The following is a 17,211-nucleotide window of genomic DNA, read 5'->3' on the forward strand; positions in this document are numbered from 1 at the left end:
TTTCTTTGTAATTCAAACACTTATCCCAGTACCTGGCACATAGAAGGTAGTTAATAAGTATTTATTGACTGGTGCTAAGTGGAAAAGCTATAATTTGCCAAATGCAAATTAAGATTTCTTTGAAATCAATAAAACATCATGTGACTAACCTAGGACTCTTGATATACTTATATAAATTTGCAAACATGAATAGAACACACACAAAAAAGAAAAATCAAATTTTGCCAAAATTTTAGCTTTTAGCAAAATTGGAACAAACAAACAAAAAACCCCACACCATAGCAATTTTACATAAAATTCAAATCCATTAAGGTGGACATTACTGTTAAGATTCTAAAAAGGGTGTGCTAAAGACTGCAATTTTTTGCTCCCTAGAAGATGAATGGGTCTATTTTAGTTTTCAGGGAAGAATAAACAAAGAGTCACGTATTTAGCCTTCATTAATGTCATGAGATACTTATCACTGAATCATTAGATAAATTATTCAAGTCATAGAACCACACTAAAGATTTTGGGAAGTTTCTTCACAAAACTTCCTTTAGGATCCTGGTATGGTCTTAATATGATCTCCCTTAGAGTACTGAAATAATTGAGTGGCTATACACAATGATATTATGGTATCCAAGCAATGTGTGCTAAATTTATAAGGAAGTGAGGGCATACTGTTATAGATCAAGTTTGAGGAACAACTTTCCGAGCTCATTATTGCCACCACAGTCAATGTGAACTATCACTTATCTTACTTATTCTTATTTTCCCATATAATTCCTTACTTAGGATATGAGGTAAAACATACATAGTGAAGAATTAATTTAACACAAGCATTCCACCTGCCTTGAATGTTCAGATGTTACGAAGGCAAATAAAGGCTAATCAGTTCAAATGAGTTGGAAGAACATAATTCATGGACTTTCAGAAAGAACCTACCATCTTCAAAAGAGGGGAGAAGCTGGAAGAGTTGGGAAGAGGGGAAAAACAGTTTTCCAACTTTAAAGTCCAGAGATATAAATACCTATGTATATAATTACACACCCATAAATAAATAAGGTACACATTTAATTGCTAACATATTGGCCACCAGATGATGAATGTGTTGAAGAGCAGGGTTACAATCTATTATCAGTGAAGTGAGGATTAATACTTAAGAAATCATAGATCCTTTGAAGTATTTAAAATACAAACACATATGTATGGTTAATTACATATTATCTATATGTAGTAATCTGTAGCAATGATTTATCTTATAAGTTAGCTTTGTTCTGTCATTCAGGCCCCAAAAGCTAAAAAGATTTTATATCTAGAATACAATTTAATAGAACAAGCATAAAACAATTAAACTAGGATTAATAGAGATGTTTCTATATGTTTTGTTAATATGTGCTGCCATAATAAAAACACATGTGGAAATTTAACTGCCTTACATGATATAACTATTTCTTTTTCATTCTAACCATATGAGGAAAATTAAGTCACAACATTATATGTATTTTACATAGTAGAGAGCCGCCCATTTGCAAAGAAAAACAAGCTGAAGAAAATTCATAATAATTCTATTAAGAAAAAAAATAAATACCATGAAAATAAGATAAACAGCTTCTAAGTTAAGTAATCTTTTTTCATGTGTTCTCATTCAGGTGCATTCCATAAATTAACTTAGTAAATAAAACTTATTTTATACAGAAAAAAGGAAAAATATTAAAACAGAACCACGTTCACTATTCATTTTCAGACATTATATTATTAATATCATTAGTTATGGAATGACTGTGTCATGGAAATGTTGTCTATACTAAATAAAGCACAAGGAGTAAATAATACTGGTAGATAAATAAAATTGTTTTTCTCTATTATAATATTGCCAAGGGTATAAACATGACAAAACAGTCTTTACATGCATGGAGGATATAAGCTAAACATATAATTGTCAACACATTCTTTTATTAGAATGTGATCATTTGCCACAAAGTACACAAGCTCATGCACGTGAGTTCACAATGCCATGCACAAACAACAGCGTGCTAGGTATTCCTACCACAAAGTGTGTAGATGCTCTCCCCCACCCCGTGAGCCACCGCCAGCTCTGGAGCTGTTGCTGTGGAGTTTGGTTACCCATTTCCAAGACATGAACGATGTCCTTTGGTGAATCTTGTTCCCTGTAGCTGTAAGTATTCTTATTTTTATATTTTAATCATGTTTATTACCAAAATGTAAAGTACATAATTGGAAAGTTTGGAGAAGCAGACTTTTGTAAAAGTGGAATACACATTTTATTCAAAGCGCTCAAGATTAAACACCATCAATGGAGGGTAACTTTTATGTCCACAGATTTAAATGGATGCAGTTATTAGGTAAGAATTTTCCCAAATGGGAGCAAATATTAGTCTCCAAGAGACATATATTGATACTGGCTCTTAATGGATATGACAATATTCATACAAACGACCAGATTAACATATGAATATATATATATATAGTTTTGTTTTGAATAATGTATTATTTAACACATTTTTAATAAAGAAAAATCTTCACTTATATGATTTTGAGTTGTAAAACACACCAAATTGGGATAAGTTATATTAAGCATAAAAATGGAATATATTGGAGATGAAATGGCTAAGATTCTTTCTTTCCTAAAGTAGGTAGACTAAATCTAATTTGGTTTTTGGAAAAGTATCTATGAAATTATTAGTGTTCATAGAGCCACAGAGTGAGTACCCAGAGATAAGGTTATGATACCATTCCAGAAATACTAAATTATTCTTGAATGTTCCATAAAAACGTAACTTTAGGGGAGAAGTAGAGAAAATTAAAATACAGCCAACTCTCAACAATAATGGGGGACAGGATGGTTAAGTAAAATCCATTTCATTCTCTTCTAAATTTTGTATTAGAGCTATTTAAGCAAAAAGTAAAACAAATTCAAATTTTACTTTTTCTCTGCCCTCTAAAGGGTCTAGTTGAAGTGCTAACAAGTATTACTCTGGATGAGGCTAGGTGTATACAATTGTAAAATGTATAAAGAATTAAATTTTTAATTACAATTTTCCATAGCAATCTGATGATTTATGAGAATTTTTTTGTCTCTGATCTACTAGTTATGAGAAATGATAATAGTTCTTATTTAAATAGTTATTTAAGGTCAAGTGCTTTCCTTAAAACAACCCTGTATGGAGGCATTATCATCCTTATTTTGCAGATTAGGAAAATGAGGATCAGGAAGGTTAGATAAAACTACCTTAGTTCATAAGTCATAGGTAAAGAAAGTAAAGAAACAGAATTTGAATCCTGGCCTTCAGATTTCCAATTCAGCCACTCTAGTGTACTATACATACGATACTCAAGGGAAGACAGAAGAATCTGGTTTTCATAACTCCTTCAAAAAATGAGTAACCAATAGCAAAGTGACAGTCACTATGAAATCAGTATCATTTACTACATGAAATTTTCCTCTTTTGAACGTTTACTATTCAATCTCTCACCAAGTTAAATATGGTAAGTCTGTAAGACTTATAAGTTTGCAGGGTTTGGGAATGACTGTTTTATTTAACATAAATATAAACCATGATGACCTGGTGTTATAAATACAAGATCAGGACTTAAGAGAGTTGTTCTTCTGTCTGACAACTGAAATAAAGTTCAGTATCTATCTCTGTTCAGTTCCTCTTTAGCAAAATGAAGGTAATGATGACAATACTGAACTACCTCATGGAAACAAGATTGAAACATGTTTTGGATTTTATATGGGTTTGAAAATATGAATTAGTTTTCATTTGCAATAACAATCACTGGCTAATTAGTGGAAATATGCCTGGTAACCACATGTAGCCCTTGGTGATTTAAAAAATGCAGCTGAAGTACAAATGATTTCTTATACCCCTTGCACACAGCAGCTATACCACAGTGCAAGATTATAACAGAATGGAATTAGCATTAGTTAGAAGTAGCTAGCATGAATATCATGTAGTTATTGTTATATATTTATGAAGAAAATTTAAACTACCTTGCCTGATTCCAAAGCAGAAATAACAAAGTTGTACAGTGAAAGGCAGCAAAGGAAACTTTTACACAGTAAAGGAAAAAAATAAAAAAGCCCATGGCAACTCAACAGTTTTATGCCATGTTTCAATGCGTATTTAAAGATTGGTCATTTTGCTTCAATAAATAAAGGTTAAGAGATTCTAAAAGGCAGTTGTGTTGATTTCAAATGTATAAAGATTATTATTTTATGATGCTCTTAATCCTTGTTATTTTACATTCAAAGTATAACTCTTAAAATGTGAACAATGAGGAAGGCCAGCTAATTTAAAGGCTATTATATCAGAAAAGCAACATATTATTCAGGAGAATCTAGTCAAATATTTCAAATTGTGTCACTGTAATCAAGGAGTTTCACTCTATTTGTCATAGAAGCAGAAGAAAGTACTTCACATAAAAAAACTCACAAAAATAAAAATTTGTTGTTTTGAACAGAATGTCATTTTAAATATTGCTTGTTTCTATAATCAGTATTTTCACATTTTTTATGTCATTTTTCTTGAAGGTTTTTAGAATGGATTACTTTTGACAGGGTAAAAGAAAAAAATCACTGTGTAATTTCATGTTCTAAACAAAAGAATTAGAAAAGTTAACAAGCTTAATACAGCTTTGGAAGATACTTTGAATATCTAGTACATAATTCTTCAGTATCTTAAAAAACTAAAGAGAGGTTTTACTTTTAGGTAATGAAAAAAATGAAGAACAATTAAGTCACTGTTTTCCCACAGGAAATGTTGTAATATGGAAAGTAGATATTAGGATTTCATAAATTGCCTACATCTAATGGAAATTATAGGTCTAGAATATATTCTATTATCTTTCAAACTTTAGAGTTTTAAACCAATAAAAATAATGAAAAGTTAAGAGTATATTTTTATATTCAGAAGATTTTCTTTATATGCTATTTAGAAAAAGAAAACCAGATGATAAAACTTATTTAAGAATGACACGTAGAATTCATTAGTATATTTTGTGGATATCATTATATAGTTAATGGCAATATTTTGACAATTAAAAGTTTAGTCACATATTCTTTAGTACTTTCTAAATAAAAGTAATTCCTTCATTAACTATATTAAGAACAAAGTAGTTTATTTTATTAATTGAAATTTATGAATATATTCCTTGTTCACAATTGGGAATATTTTATGCTCTTTAATTATGATTTTTCAATATGAAAATCCAATATATTACATATCTGATATATGACTGCCACACAAAGTATGTGTGAACTAAGTTGAATACGTGATGTATAGATGTAAGAAAAACTGACCAAGTTTGTAAGGCAATAACTTCATATTTTGGTTTCACAATGTTTAAAAAGATCAATTTCAATTATTTGTAATTTTATCGCAATTTATTATATTGCAATGCTTACACATGCAGCAGCAGCAAAAAAGTAATAAAATTACAACTTCCACTAAAATTCAAATTCTTCACTTACCTCATCTGGATTGGCATTAAAGGTGAGGCTGCCTTCATCCAGCTGCATATACAATCTTCTAAAAGAAAATCCTAGAGGTGGGTTTTTATTGTATATAGAACAGTGACCCCAAGTGGATTTGCACAACCTATAAAAATAAAAGTAAATCAAGTGCACAGAAAAAAATGCTTAAATTTGAACTTGTATACAAATGACAATGTACTAAAAGTATATATTTCAAATTTAACTTCAATAATATGTTAGATTCTCAAAAGCTTAAAGGTTTACATTTTGGATTTTTTCATGTATTTTGCAAGAAAAGTTTATACAAAGGCTTTGATAAAAATAAACTGAATATAATCAGATAATACTGTCTAGTCTACTGAATTCTCCCTTCTCTCCCACTCCCCAATAATAAATAATATAATGAATAAGTTACTGTAGGAATTTGTTAATATTTTTTCAAAACCTTTTAGATCTTTATCATATAGATAGAAAATTATAAAAAAAATTTCCAAAAAACTTTAAGCCAATATTAGCTTTATTTTTATTTTGGAAATAAATATTCTGGTGTTATTTTTACTAAACCAAAAATATCTTATATTGAACATAAGAGATGGTTTCCAGTTGTATAAGAAAGAACAAGATTTTAATTGTTAATGGAAAACAAATAATTTCCACATATAAAATTAGGCTATGGTCAAGATGATAAAGATCAACTAGGATAATAACTATGCATATAAGTAGCTGCTGAGATAAATTTTGACATAAAATTCACCATAAAAGCATATCGTCAGGGACTAATTTATGAACCCATTTGTATAAATTTCTACAATTTGTTTTATTACATTGCCTGTAAGGAACATAAACTTAAGTACAATTTCTCTCAGTCTCATGTCATATTTTTACCTTAACTTTTCTTGCCATATAGTACAAAAGAAAAAGGAATAAAATTCTATGATAATTTTAGCAAAAACTTTTTAAATACTATTTATGAAGAAGCAAAATATGCTGATACATTTTAAAAGTTTTATTTTTTTTTAAAGCCTTAAAATAAAATTTCTGTTTCCCAAACCACAATTATGCCCTTTTGCTTTGAATGACTACTGCTTTATGGATCTCTCTATTCTAAATACGGATTGTATATGTATAAGACACACACACACACACACACACAGTTTTATTCAGATGAGCAATAAACGTAAAACACTTCGTAAACCTTTAAGTGCTATATAAATGTTGTTTAGTCATTTTTAGTTATGTCCGTGCTCTTTGTGACCCAGTTTGGGGTTCTCTTGGCAGTTACTGGAATAGTTTGCCATTTCCTTCTCCAGCTCATTTCATAGATGAGAACACTGAGGAAGGCAGATTAAGTGACTTATCCAGGATCACACAACTAGTGTTTGAAGCCAGATTTGAACTTAAGAAATCTACCTTAGTTTATACCTGGCACTCTACTAAGAACGTAGCTGCCCATGTAGTTATTTAAAGTATAAGTGTTATTATTAGTTAATATATTTGAAAATTCTCTAGTAAAATTCTATTTTGATGCCTCACTGTGACACAGAAGATGATCATGAATTCTTCAAGGCTGTATCAAAAAGCATAGATAACAGGTTGTACTGAGATAGAAAGATTTTGATTACAAACCCTAAGATATGTATGTAAGAGATGATGGAGAGGCTCATTACCAGGGGCATGGTCACCAAGTGACTTTTTTTCCCCAATCAAATACTCATCAATAACGGTTACTAAGGTTCAAGAGTTATAACTATTATAAGTGGATGAAATATCCAAACTTATGAAAACATGGATTGTATAAGCACTGATGCATATTACTCAAATTAATAAAACATAAACTATTTTATTAAAGGTCTGTTATGGTGTAAAACATAATAGAGATACATAGTTTTTTAAAAAAGAGAGAGAGAGAGAGAACAAAGAAAAACAGTCCCTATACTGAACTACTACTATTCTACTACATAAGTACATGTAAAGTTAAAACAAATATTCCATGAAACAAATATTCCAAGAACCATAATCAAATGATAGGCTCCCAAATGAACAATGAATACAATTCAATACCTGAGAGGGAAACTATCTTTGATAATAAAAAATTATCAAAACTTAAGTTTAAGCCTCAAATGAATAAAAAACATTAATTAAGCCATTATAAGTTTAGAGGTGAAGTTTAAAATCAAAACTCAGATAATATTCTTAATTTTATTGCTAATTACATTATCAAAAATTGAAAATTCTGTATATTTGCTGAGACATTCAAAACATAGAAAATATATACTACAAATCTTTTTTTAATTTAAAGTTAGCTAAAATTTTATAATGAGAAATTTATGAGAAAACCATATTTTATTATTAAACTAGTCAGTTTTGACATTTATTTTAATAGCTTTAAACATTCTGTTAACTAAGAACTAGAATTTTCATTTACTATTATATTATTTTCAAATTAATGTAATTTGTATACCTTCCCTAAAACAAGGTATTGACATGAAGATATTAAATGATTACATTAATTACTAAAAGATTAAATTTATAGTTAAGAGAAATATCATGATAATGTTCTACTTCTACGACAAAATAGTTCAAGTAGTCATGGCACAGACTAACAAATTTTTAATAAAATAACTTTTTATCTAAAAAAAAATAACATTCTAAAGGTTTCCAAGATAAATTCTATTTTCAAAATCAAGAAGTAAAAACTGAGAATATAAATCTGGTTTTAATTATAAACTTGGACACATTTTCAATATTCTAAAAAATGCAGTCTTTGATATGGTCACTGTAAACCTAAAATGACTGTGTAGATGTACTGTCTTCAAGCTGTGAGGTCAATCTAAGGTGCTAAACATTCTTTTCAATAATAAGTTTAATTTATAGTATACTTTATTTTAGCCAGATATCCCAGGTTTACAATTTACATTTTAACTTCTAAAATAAGTGTTGGTTTATTAGATTTTCTTCTCAAATATTCAGGAACTGTGTTGTCCAAACCTTTTGCTTTTTCCTTTCTGCCAAACAATATTTGGTCACTTCATTGCTCTTTTGCACTAACCAGTAGGTGGTCGGAGGTAAATAAGAAGCAGATGAAACTCCAGCTGGTTAGTTTTGCTGTGTTAAGAGTTCCGATAAAAGGACTGGTAAGAGTGGTGTTTGCAAATAATATCTAAAATATGGTTTTGGGATTATCTACTCCTGAGACATTTTATGTTTGTTTTAAACTTGCTCAAAAACACCCAGATTCATTTATGGGAAATGTCATAAACATAATGGGAACAAATCAAAGAAAAGTATGATAATTTCAGACACCCTTAAGTGGAAAACTCATCCTAAATTCACTTTTTAGTACAGATTAAATTTACAAAATAGAAAAGTATGTTACCTTTCCCTCCTTTTGAAGAATAATCTATATTTTAATTAATAAGTAAATTTTAAAAACACCTCTGGTTTTGTACTATCACTATTTTTTCAAGTGTCAGATATTAGGTCTATTAGCTTATATTAGATAAATAAGATAAAATTTGCACGTGAACTTATCATCTAAAGTCAAATAGAATGTTTGTCCCATGAACCTTTAAAGAAAGAACTATGAATTCATGGTGCAACTGTTATTATTTTTAAACATACAAGTGAGTTTACATTACACCAAGACAAAGCTGGAGGGCAGTAATATTTAAACATGAATGTAATGTAAAGTCCAAGGGGTCATCATTTAAACTTTTTTTTTTAAAAACCTCTAAAACAGAAACAGACAAGCCCCAAAAAACTTACCCTTGCCAGAGAAGTTCATCATTAGCAAGATCCTGCCAAACACATGAAGCCAGGCAAAGATCAGTTGCATTCAGGTAGGACAAAATGGTAAAACTTAGTTCAGGAGGCAGCATTTCCAAATTAATGAATCCTTCCTGTTCTTTAGATTTCCTTGTTTTCAAAAGATGATATATGTCAATGCCTCCTTGGGCTTGTCTGCGATGGTTTGCATTAGAAATGTTGCTAGCAGCCATCCTCCTACTCTGTTCTCTTGTGAGGTAGCCTTGCTCACTATAGCCTTCCTGTTGCAGTTGCTGGTTTCTAGCCACTCTCCACAGCCCTTGACCCATCTGCAAGCCTGTGAAATTCAGAAAAAGAGCAGGGCAATATAATATGGAAAAGAAACAAAAAGGTACATGAGTCTTCTAGTAGATTAACTAATTGACATAAAGTAGTATTCCACAACTACTAGGTTCGAAGATAAACTTCCTGATGAAAATATGGTAAAAGTAGTGTGGCATTGTAAGGCTAGCTGGGATACATGACAAGGGCAAAATTGGGACAAAGAAAGTTAAAGAAATGTTTATTTTGACCATCATCTCTCTCCCAGTTTGCTAACAAACTATTTTAAAAATTCACAGCTGACAATCATTTTTCACATGGCAAGATTTAAAAGTTAGCAATGGTCTTAGGACTTACAAATTATTATTATGTGGACTTATGGGCCAATATATTAAATAAAGCTCTGATCACAGTACAAGACTTTAGTTTAAAAAAAAAAAAAAGCCTCTAGACCCTGTTTTTTATCACAATGAAGCCATGGCTAAACTACCCCCTTTTTACCAAAATCCCAGATGTGTAACAGCTGTGTAACTGGCTTTTATTTTGTTAATTCTTGCCAGTTACACTTATGTTGTAGACTGTAATAAAATGTAACATAGACCCTGAAGTCTAATTCAGCAGTCTTGTAAATTAGACACCTAGTCTCAATGATAAATATTTCAATAATAACTTGTTTTTACTAAAATTAACAATTACGAGTTTAGGCAGAAAAAAAAGCTGATCACTAATAACCTAGTCAGCCCAAGGAGATGCTGAGGAAAAGATGAGTGGTTTCTTTAAAAACAAAACAAAATAACAGGTAAAATTCTCTTTGTCAGTGAGGAAAAAGGGAAAATTTTACATTATGATAGCTTTTTTAGAACAACTAACATTTTCAAGATTTCTTCCTCTTCAAGGGAAAAAACACACAATTCTACTATTGCAACATTTAGCTAGCTGTGTGACACTAACTCATTCAATTTCTCTGTGTTTCATTTCTTCATTAGTAAAATAAAGGAATTCACAATTGGACAGAGTCTTAGGTTCCTCCCAGATTTAAATAAAGTGCAAATGACTTATACTACATAGGGTATAAAGTTATGCAAAATTATGAAGATAAAAATTTTAAAAATCAAGTATTAAACAATTTTTACTAAAACAGCCCAATACTTTTAGAGCACATTCTTAACTATAAGTATGATTTTAATAAAGCAGAATAAGAACTAAACAAAGAACTAACAATTCAGAAAATTTTGGTAAGAGAAAGTTGAAAACAGATCAGAAGGTAGAAGAAAGCTAATCAGTCTAAAGTTGAAGCTATTTTAGCAATGAAAGAAGAAAAGACACCACTTATTGGTAAATTTTTGTTACTAACTTTCATAAATTTTCTTTGATATAGTCTAATATTCTTTCATATATTACTAAGGCATGTTGAACAAAAATCCATTTAGGAAGCAATGAAGCATTATTATAATAATAATATTTATGGTAGTATTTAACATTTTTTATATGTGCCAGTCAATATGCTAAATACTTTAAAATTAGTATCTCATTTCATCCACACACCAACCCTGGAAGATATTTTATTATTATCCCCATTTTACAGTTGAGGAAACTGAGGCAAACAGAACCTAAGTGATTTGCCCAGGGTCACAAAGTACATATCTGAGGTCTTCCTAACTCATAGCCTGTGCCACCCTAGATTAATTTTAAGAGCTTACTTCCTCTTTCCCCACTAAGAACTTTTTGCTCAAAGCTTGGACAGCTTGAATTTTAAGGAAGAAAAAAAAGAAAAAAGGAAATATTCCCAAATGCTTCAAGTACCTTTGGTAATATGTTTCAGGAAAATAGAAAATCACAGAAAAAAGTTTTTAATTTAACAGTGCCTGGCACACAGTAGATGCTTAATTAATGCATTATTAAACATTTATTACCTTTTACCTCTTTTTGCTAACATATAACAAAAAGTTGTAAAATGCTAGTCTAATTGCTAAATTGGTGAAAATATATGAACTTTTTAAATTTACAAAATACAAGGAATGTTAAACTTATTTAATACAGCACATCATTTGAAATTTGTTATTAAAACAAAAGTTCTGGTGACTTATTTTGTTTTCATAAAGTTATAATATTTCTTTGCTTTAGAATAATCAAAATGAATCAGTTACATCAAGATGCCTGGTAGAAATTAAATATGGCAAATCATTTTTAATTTTCTAGTAACTATAAGGATCACATGTATTCAATTTTATCGAATGTCAAACAATATGTTTTGTACTTCATAAGATGTTAATGAAGAGCTGAAGATATGTAAATATTAATATAAATAAAATCAAATCTATTTTTAAAAATAGGTAATACCAACTACAGAAACTTGGGTTTCCATTATCAAACCATATCAAACATTGCAAGGACCTGAAGCAGTTATACAGTACATCATACTATATTATATGAATTTTAACATGAATTTAATCTAGAGATCTCATCTTGAAAATGTCTTTAAATTACTGTTGCAATATACTGTACTTTAATAAGAAACCGTTTGAAGTTGGGGTGTGTTCAGTAGAAAAGTTTGAAGTTAAGTTGTGGTGTATTCAAATTCAGGATATTATTCAATTATCTCTAAAGGAGACTCTCCCTTGTCTTTATGTGGTAAAATGTATTATAAGCAAGCAGAATAGCTAAAAAGTGGTTGACATTTTTAGTAAGACATTTAACTTAAGTTTATGATTTAAAAAAAAAATTCCAAGTAAGCATTTACCTAGTCTTTAGCTATAAGGTTATAGTTATTATTAGAACCATCCATAGGACATGAGTACTAAGCCTGGGATTTTGGGGGATAGTACTATTATGACACTTGATTAGGACAGTGAGCTAACAGGAAGATGTGGCATTGGTAGGTGATCTTTAAAACAAAAACTAATAAAAAACCTATCAGAAAATTATTCACTAATAATTCCAGAACACACTAATCTCTAATAGAGTTAAATCTAGATTTTACAACAGAAGAGAATGAAGGAGGCACTTGTCAAATCCCTGAGTAGGGGAAGTGAATTGCATTTCACTTTTATATTCTAGCCTAAATTTTACTCATTTCTGTGATATGCTTTTTCATCTCATATCATTTGTATAAAAACAGTGGTAGAGGAACACATTGTTATTTGTTCCAGGTCATATATCTCTCTAGGAATGATCTTAATTATTATGAATGTATTATATAATAGGTAAATTTTCTTCCAAATAAATGATTTTGTTGTACTGTTTCCAAAATTTAAAAACTGATGTTACAAGATGTTTCAAATTTGACAAATAGCTCGAAGTAACATAGTCATGTCATAAGTATGTATAGAGGGCACTGAGTCATTGCAAAAAGAACACCATGGACTAGAAAATCTAGATACCAATTTGGCCACTAACTTGTAGTGATCTAGCTGCATGATCTTAGATATGTCATTTACATGCTCCAAAGCTTTGCTTGTTCTTGTGTGACAGAACATATTGTGTCGGACATATGATATATAGAGTCAAATTCTAGTTCTAACACTTCTAAAAAAAAAAAAAAAAAAAAAGTTATATAACACCATAAAATCCAAGACTTGAAGATTGTTTCTAGTTTTTCTTCATTAGAGCATATAATTTAGAGAATATTATTTTCTGAGTAGCCTCTAACACCTTGAATCTTTCAATAAAGGTCAGACAATAGCACATAGACATTTATGTTAGTGACATTTGTGTTATAAAATAAACTCCAAATAGTCTATATTTAACAATTGTATTTAGTATGATTTTAACCTGTTATAGAAATGTTAATGAAGAATAACTCTTTGGCAGCATATCAACTTAATAATATGATGGTGGCAGTATGTAGCTAAGTTTTTATTGCAAATGAATGAGTTTTTTTTTTCCTTAAAAGTCTATGAATCCAAGGATCCAAAAAGTTATTTGCTTACCTGACTTGGGTACTTACCACAAAATTTTAGCTAACTCTTGGCTGCCTTTTCTGGCATGTAGATGAAAGGACATAAGTAAGCCCAATTTAAAAAAAAATTTGTTTTGAACAAAATCTTTTGTCTCAGGAATTTTACACAAGGTAAGCAGATTAAAAATGCCCATTTGCCAGCAATCAAACTTTTACAATCAAATTCACCCTTTAGAAAACCCACAAATATTTTAATATATTCAGGAAATAAGTTTCCCAGAAAAATTCTGGTCATAGTAATTTTTTTTCTCAAAGATGTGTGAAGATAACTAACATCATAGCAATATCTATGTTTCAGCACTCTTGGGGAATGAGGCATTCAAAGCAGGCATAAAAATAGTTAAATTATATGTATTTTAAAAAATAGAAACCTTTTCCAAACTGAATATTTCATATAATCTGGCTTTTAAACATTTTCTATAAACACAGCGGGAAGGATCGTTTCCTTTGAGCTCCTACAAATATTTGTTACTTTTCTTAAGGTATTTAAATTTTATCTTTTATTATAGTTATTTCTACATATACAAGATTTTTTTTTGCATCCCCACAGTGTTTATTATCACAGATCCATACAAAGCAAAAACTTGATAAACACCTGCTAGATGAAAGAATACTTTAACATTGCCTTTATAACACTGGCTTAAAGCCAACTAAGATTTTTTTTTTTTTTGGGTATCCTTTCCCAATCTCTCACTACATCACTCACTTAACTCCCAACAAGTGACTTACCATGTTCCATTCTATTTAAGAGTAAACTGAGACTGGGTGTCTGAGGATTATGAAAGGAAGCAACAGGTAGCTAGTAATATACCCTTCAAACCTGTAAAAATCTCTTCTAGAGTACTAGAAGAGTATGTCTGTTATGTCTAGCTAGTTTCTCTACTGTTGCAGTATTTGGTGCTCTAATTTCTGGGTCGTTTTCCTCTATAATTTTCAATTTTCTTTTTTTCTTCTTGTGTCCAATGTCCAATTATAGTAAACTAAGTAAAACATGGGCACTAAGCTTTTCTTGGCCAATTTCATCTTAGCTTTTAATTGTTCAATGTTTGTTATCTTGCTAAAGACATTTTGGGCTTACTTTTGGGTTTAAGTATCTTGGTGATTTTGATATTCTGGTATGTGAAATTTTATTGTATCTTCATTTGAGACACATAAATTTTCTATAATTGCATTATCTATAAACAGATAGCTAGCAAAAGTCATGGAAACCCATGATTAAATTGAACCATCTATAAATTTAAGATTCTCTTTAATTGTTTCTCTGTCTTGTAGTTTCTTGTGAGATAGTTCTCCCAATCCCCCCCAAAAAGGGCTTGGAAAAAAAAAGCATTTTTCTTTTCTTTTGTTTTGATATCATTTGTTATTTTTTTCTTTTTCTTTTTTACTTTTTTAAAACTGCCTACCTATACTAAGAAGCTATGCAGGAAGAAAGTGGAAATATCTAAGAGGAAAAAAAAGTTCTGATATCATTTAGATTTACATGGTTCTTCTACTTCTACCTTGGCTCCCTTGCTTTAATCTATTATAATGATTAACATGACTTGTTACCCTATTTCCTTGTTAAACCAACCATATTTCTGACTGACCTTTTCTTATATCACCCAGAACTAAGATATATCCTGACACTAGAAGCAGTTCTCATTTTCACACTTGTATTTCAGAAAGTAATTGACTAACTGTATTACATAAGCTACTTTTGTATAATAAAGAAGCAATTAGAATTTCTGCTGTTTAAAGGAAGGATGAGCCAAGTTTTAACTTTGCAAAGTAAAAAAACCAATTGATAGAATGGAAAAATATACAAATGGACTAAAAGAAGATATATAAAAAATACAAATTGACTTTTATTACTTAAAAGAATAAGCTACCTTCAAACATATTAAAATATTAATTTATAAGGAATATGATTGCAAAGTAAGCACTAGCCAGTACTACTTAAAATAGTGTAAGTTAATTATAAATTATCTAGTCATTAAAACAAGATCATTCAGAATTTGGCTATTCTCATAGCCAGGTTTGTGTTTATTATCTCAGCAATCTTATACATCAGGTAGTGATCTATGTGGAATTAGTTGAGGGGTTTAAAACTTTAATCTATCCCTAAATAACCTTGCCATAGGAACCAATGTACCCTAAATTTCATCAGCAGATTCATTCCTTAATTTAGAAACTGTTCTCATTGCAAGAATTTTTTTTTCAAAATGCAAATTTTCCAAACACCAAGATGCCCAAAGACACAAGGGTAAAATAGAGGAAATGTTTAAAGAAGGATAGATAAGGTACAAAGAGGATAGATTTCAAATACTTCCCAATTTTGTCTTTCATTATATATGTGTATTATTTGTATTTTGAGAGTAAAAAAAAATTTGAATTTCTTTTAAAATAGCCTATAATTCACAATGTCACTGCCTTGAGCCCAAAATAGTATGCCTTTGTAATTGTTTATATTAATGCTTAAAGTAATTGATGTCATAACTTATATAATTTCCTGCTCTTTCTAAATGCATTAGCTTGTTAAGTATGAAGCAGCATAGCACTACCTTCTTGCACTGATACAAAAAAATTTGGAAGGTTCAGCACTGTGAAGTGGTCCAGACAGCACTGGTACAAATGAAAGAGGACAGGGTATCAGAACTGTAATTCTAGCTGTGGCATTTAGGCAAGTCATTCATTTATCTGAGTGGGCCTCAGCTGCCTTGGCAAAAAAGTAAGAACACTGAACTAGCAGGAGTTCTTATTCTTTTCATGACATTAATCCCCTCCCAGGCAGTTTTATGAATCCCTTGCAAAGATTAATTATATTGGAAAAAATGTCAAAATACTATAAGTTGAGATGAACTCAAGTTCATCTGTCTTGAAGAAAAGCTGAAGCAGAAAGAACCTGGAGTCAAATATTGACATAACCTTATCAACCCTCACCTGAAAAAAATCTTCAATATGTGCTTTTAGCTTCTGAAATTAAAGTAAACATTTAAACAAGACTGAGGACTTCGGATGATTAACATACATTGTGTATACATGATTATCAATAAATTCAAAGTATATCCTTCCTAGTTGCTATATATAGGTTTGTCAATTTCTGGGAATCCTGATGAGTTACATGTTATAGGGAATGTATTTTTCCCTAATTATAGCAATCATGCCTTTAACACTTATAATACATAAAAATGCAGTATGATGTGTGTGCATTTGTATATGTATTATTTAACAATTCAAATTCCACATGCCATAATGTGCTTTAATTCAAGTAAAGGTCCATTTTGAAAGCTATAAAATTTCCTGATATTAGAATTTGGTATAGGAAGCCAGACTATATAATCAGAATTGGAAAGGACTTTAGGTGTCATCTAGTCCAAGCCCTACCTAATGCATGCATCCCTTCCACAACATCTCTATTTATTTATACCTAGAACTAACCTAAGTAAAATCTCCAAATAATATATATATATAGTTCATGGTGCTACATGTTTACCTATCTGAATGTTTCTTTTTTTGTTTGTTTCATTTTCAAAAAACATATTGGAAGTTATCTGAGGATAGGAAAGATCCTAGTACACGATCTATGACTGATTGCTCAGTGGAGAAGTGACAGTTTAGTTTTGTCAAAACTTTTTGGAAGCAATTCATTTACTATTTTGAGTACTACAGAATAATAATATGGCACTCAATTCGGGATTTGATGTCA

At 30.1% G+C, this 17,211-nt stretch overlaps 1 protein-coding gene across 6 annotated transcripts in view; it reads right to left on the bottom strand.

Moving 5' to 3' along the window:
• FBXO8 (F-box protein 8) overlaps nucleotides 1-17,211 on the bottom strand; it is a 51,474-nt gene that overhangs the window by 29,194 nt on the left and 5,069 nt on the right. For 5 of the 6 annotated variants that reach the window (XM_031941837.1, XM_023505861.2, XM_012552112.3 and 2 more), the window contains 2 exons: nucleotides 9,248-9,584; nucleotides 5,480-5,606 (listed from right to left, as the gene is read on the bottom strand). In XM_031941837.1, coding sequence (XP_031797697.1) covers nucleotides 5,480-5,606; nucleotides 9,248-9,576 — 456 coding nt within the window. In that variant the 5' untranslated portion in view covers nucleotides 9,577-9,584. The remainder of the gene's footprint in view (nucleotides 1-5,479; nucleotides 5,607-9,247; nucleotides 9,585-17,211) is intronic. The other variant, XM_031941838.1, reaches the window with a different exon arrangement.

The sequence above is a fragment of the Sarcophilus harrisii genome, chromosome 6, assembly GCF_902635505.1.
Source record: "Sarcophilus harrisii chromosome 6, mSarHar1.11, whole genome shotgun sequence".
NCBI classification, from domain to species: Eukaryota; Metazoa; Chordata; class Mammalia; order Dasyuromorphia; family Dasyuridae; genus Sarcophilus; species Sarcophilus harrisii.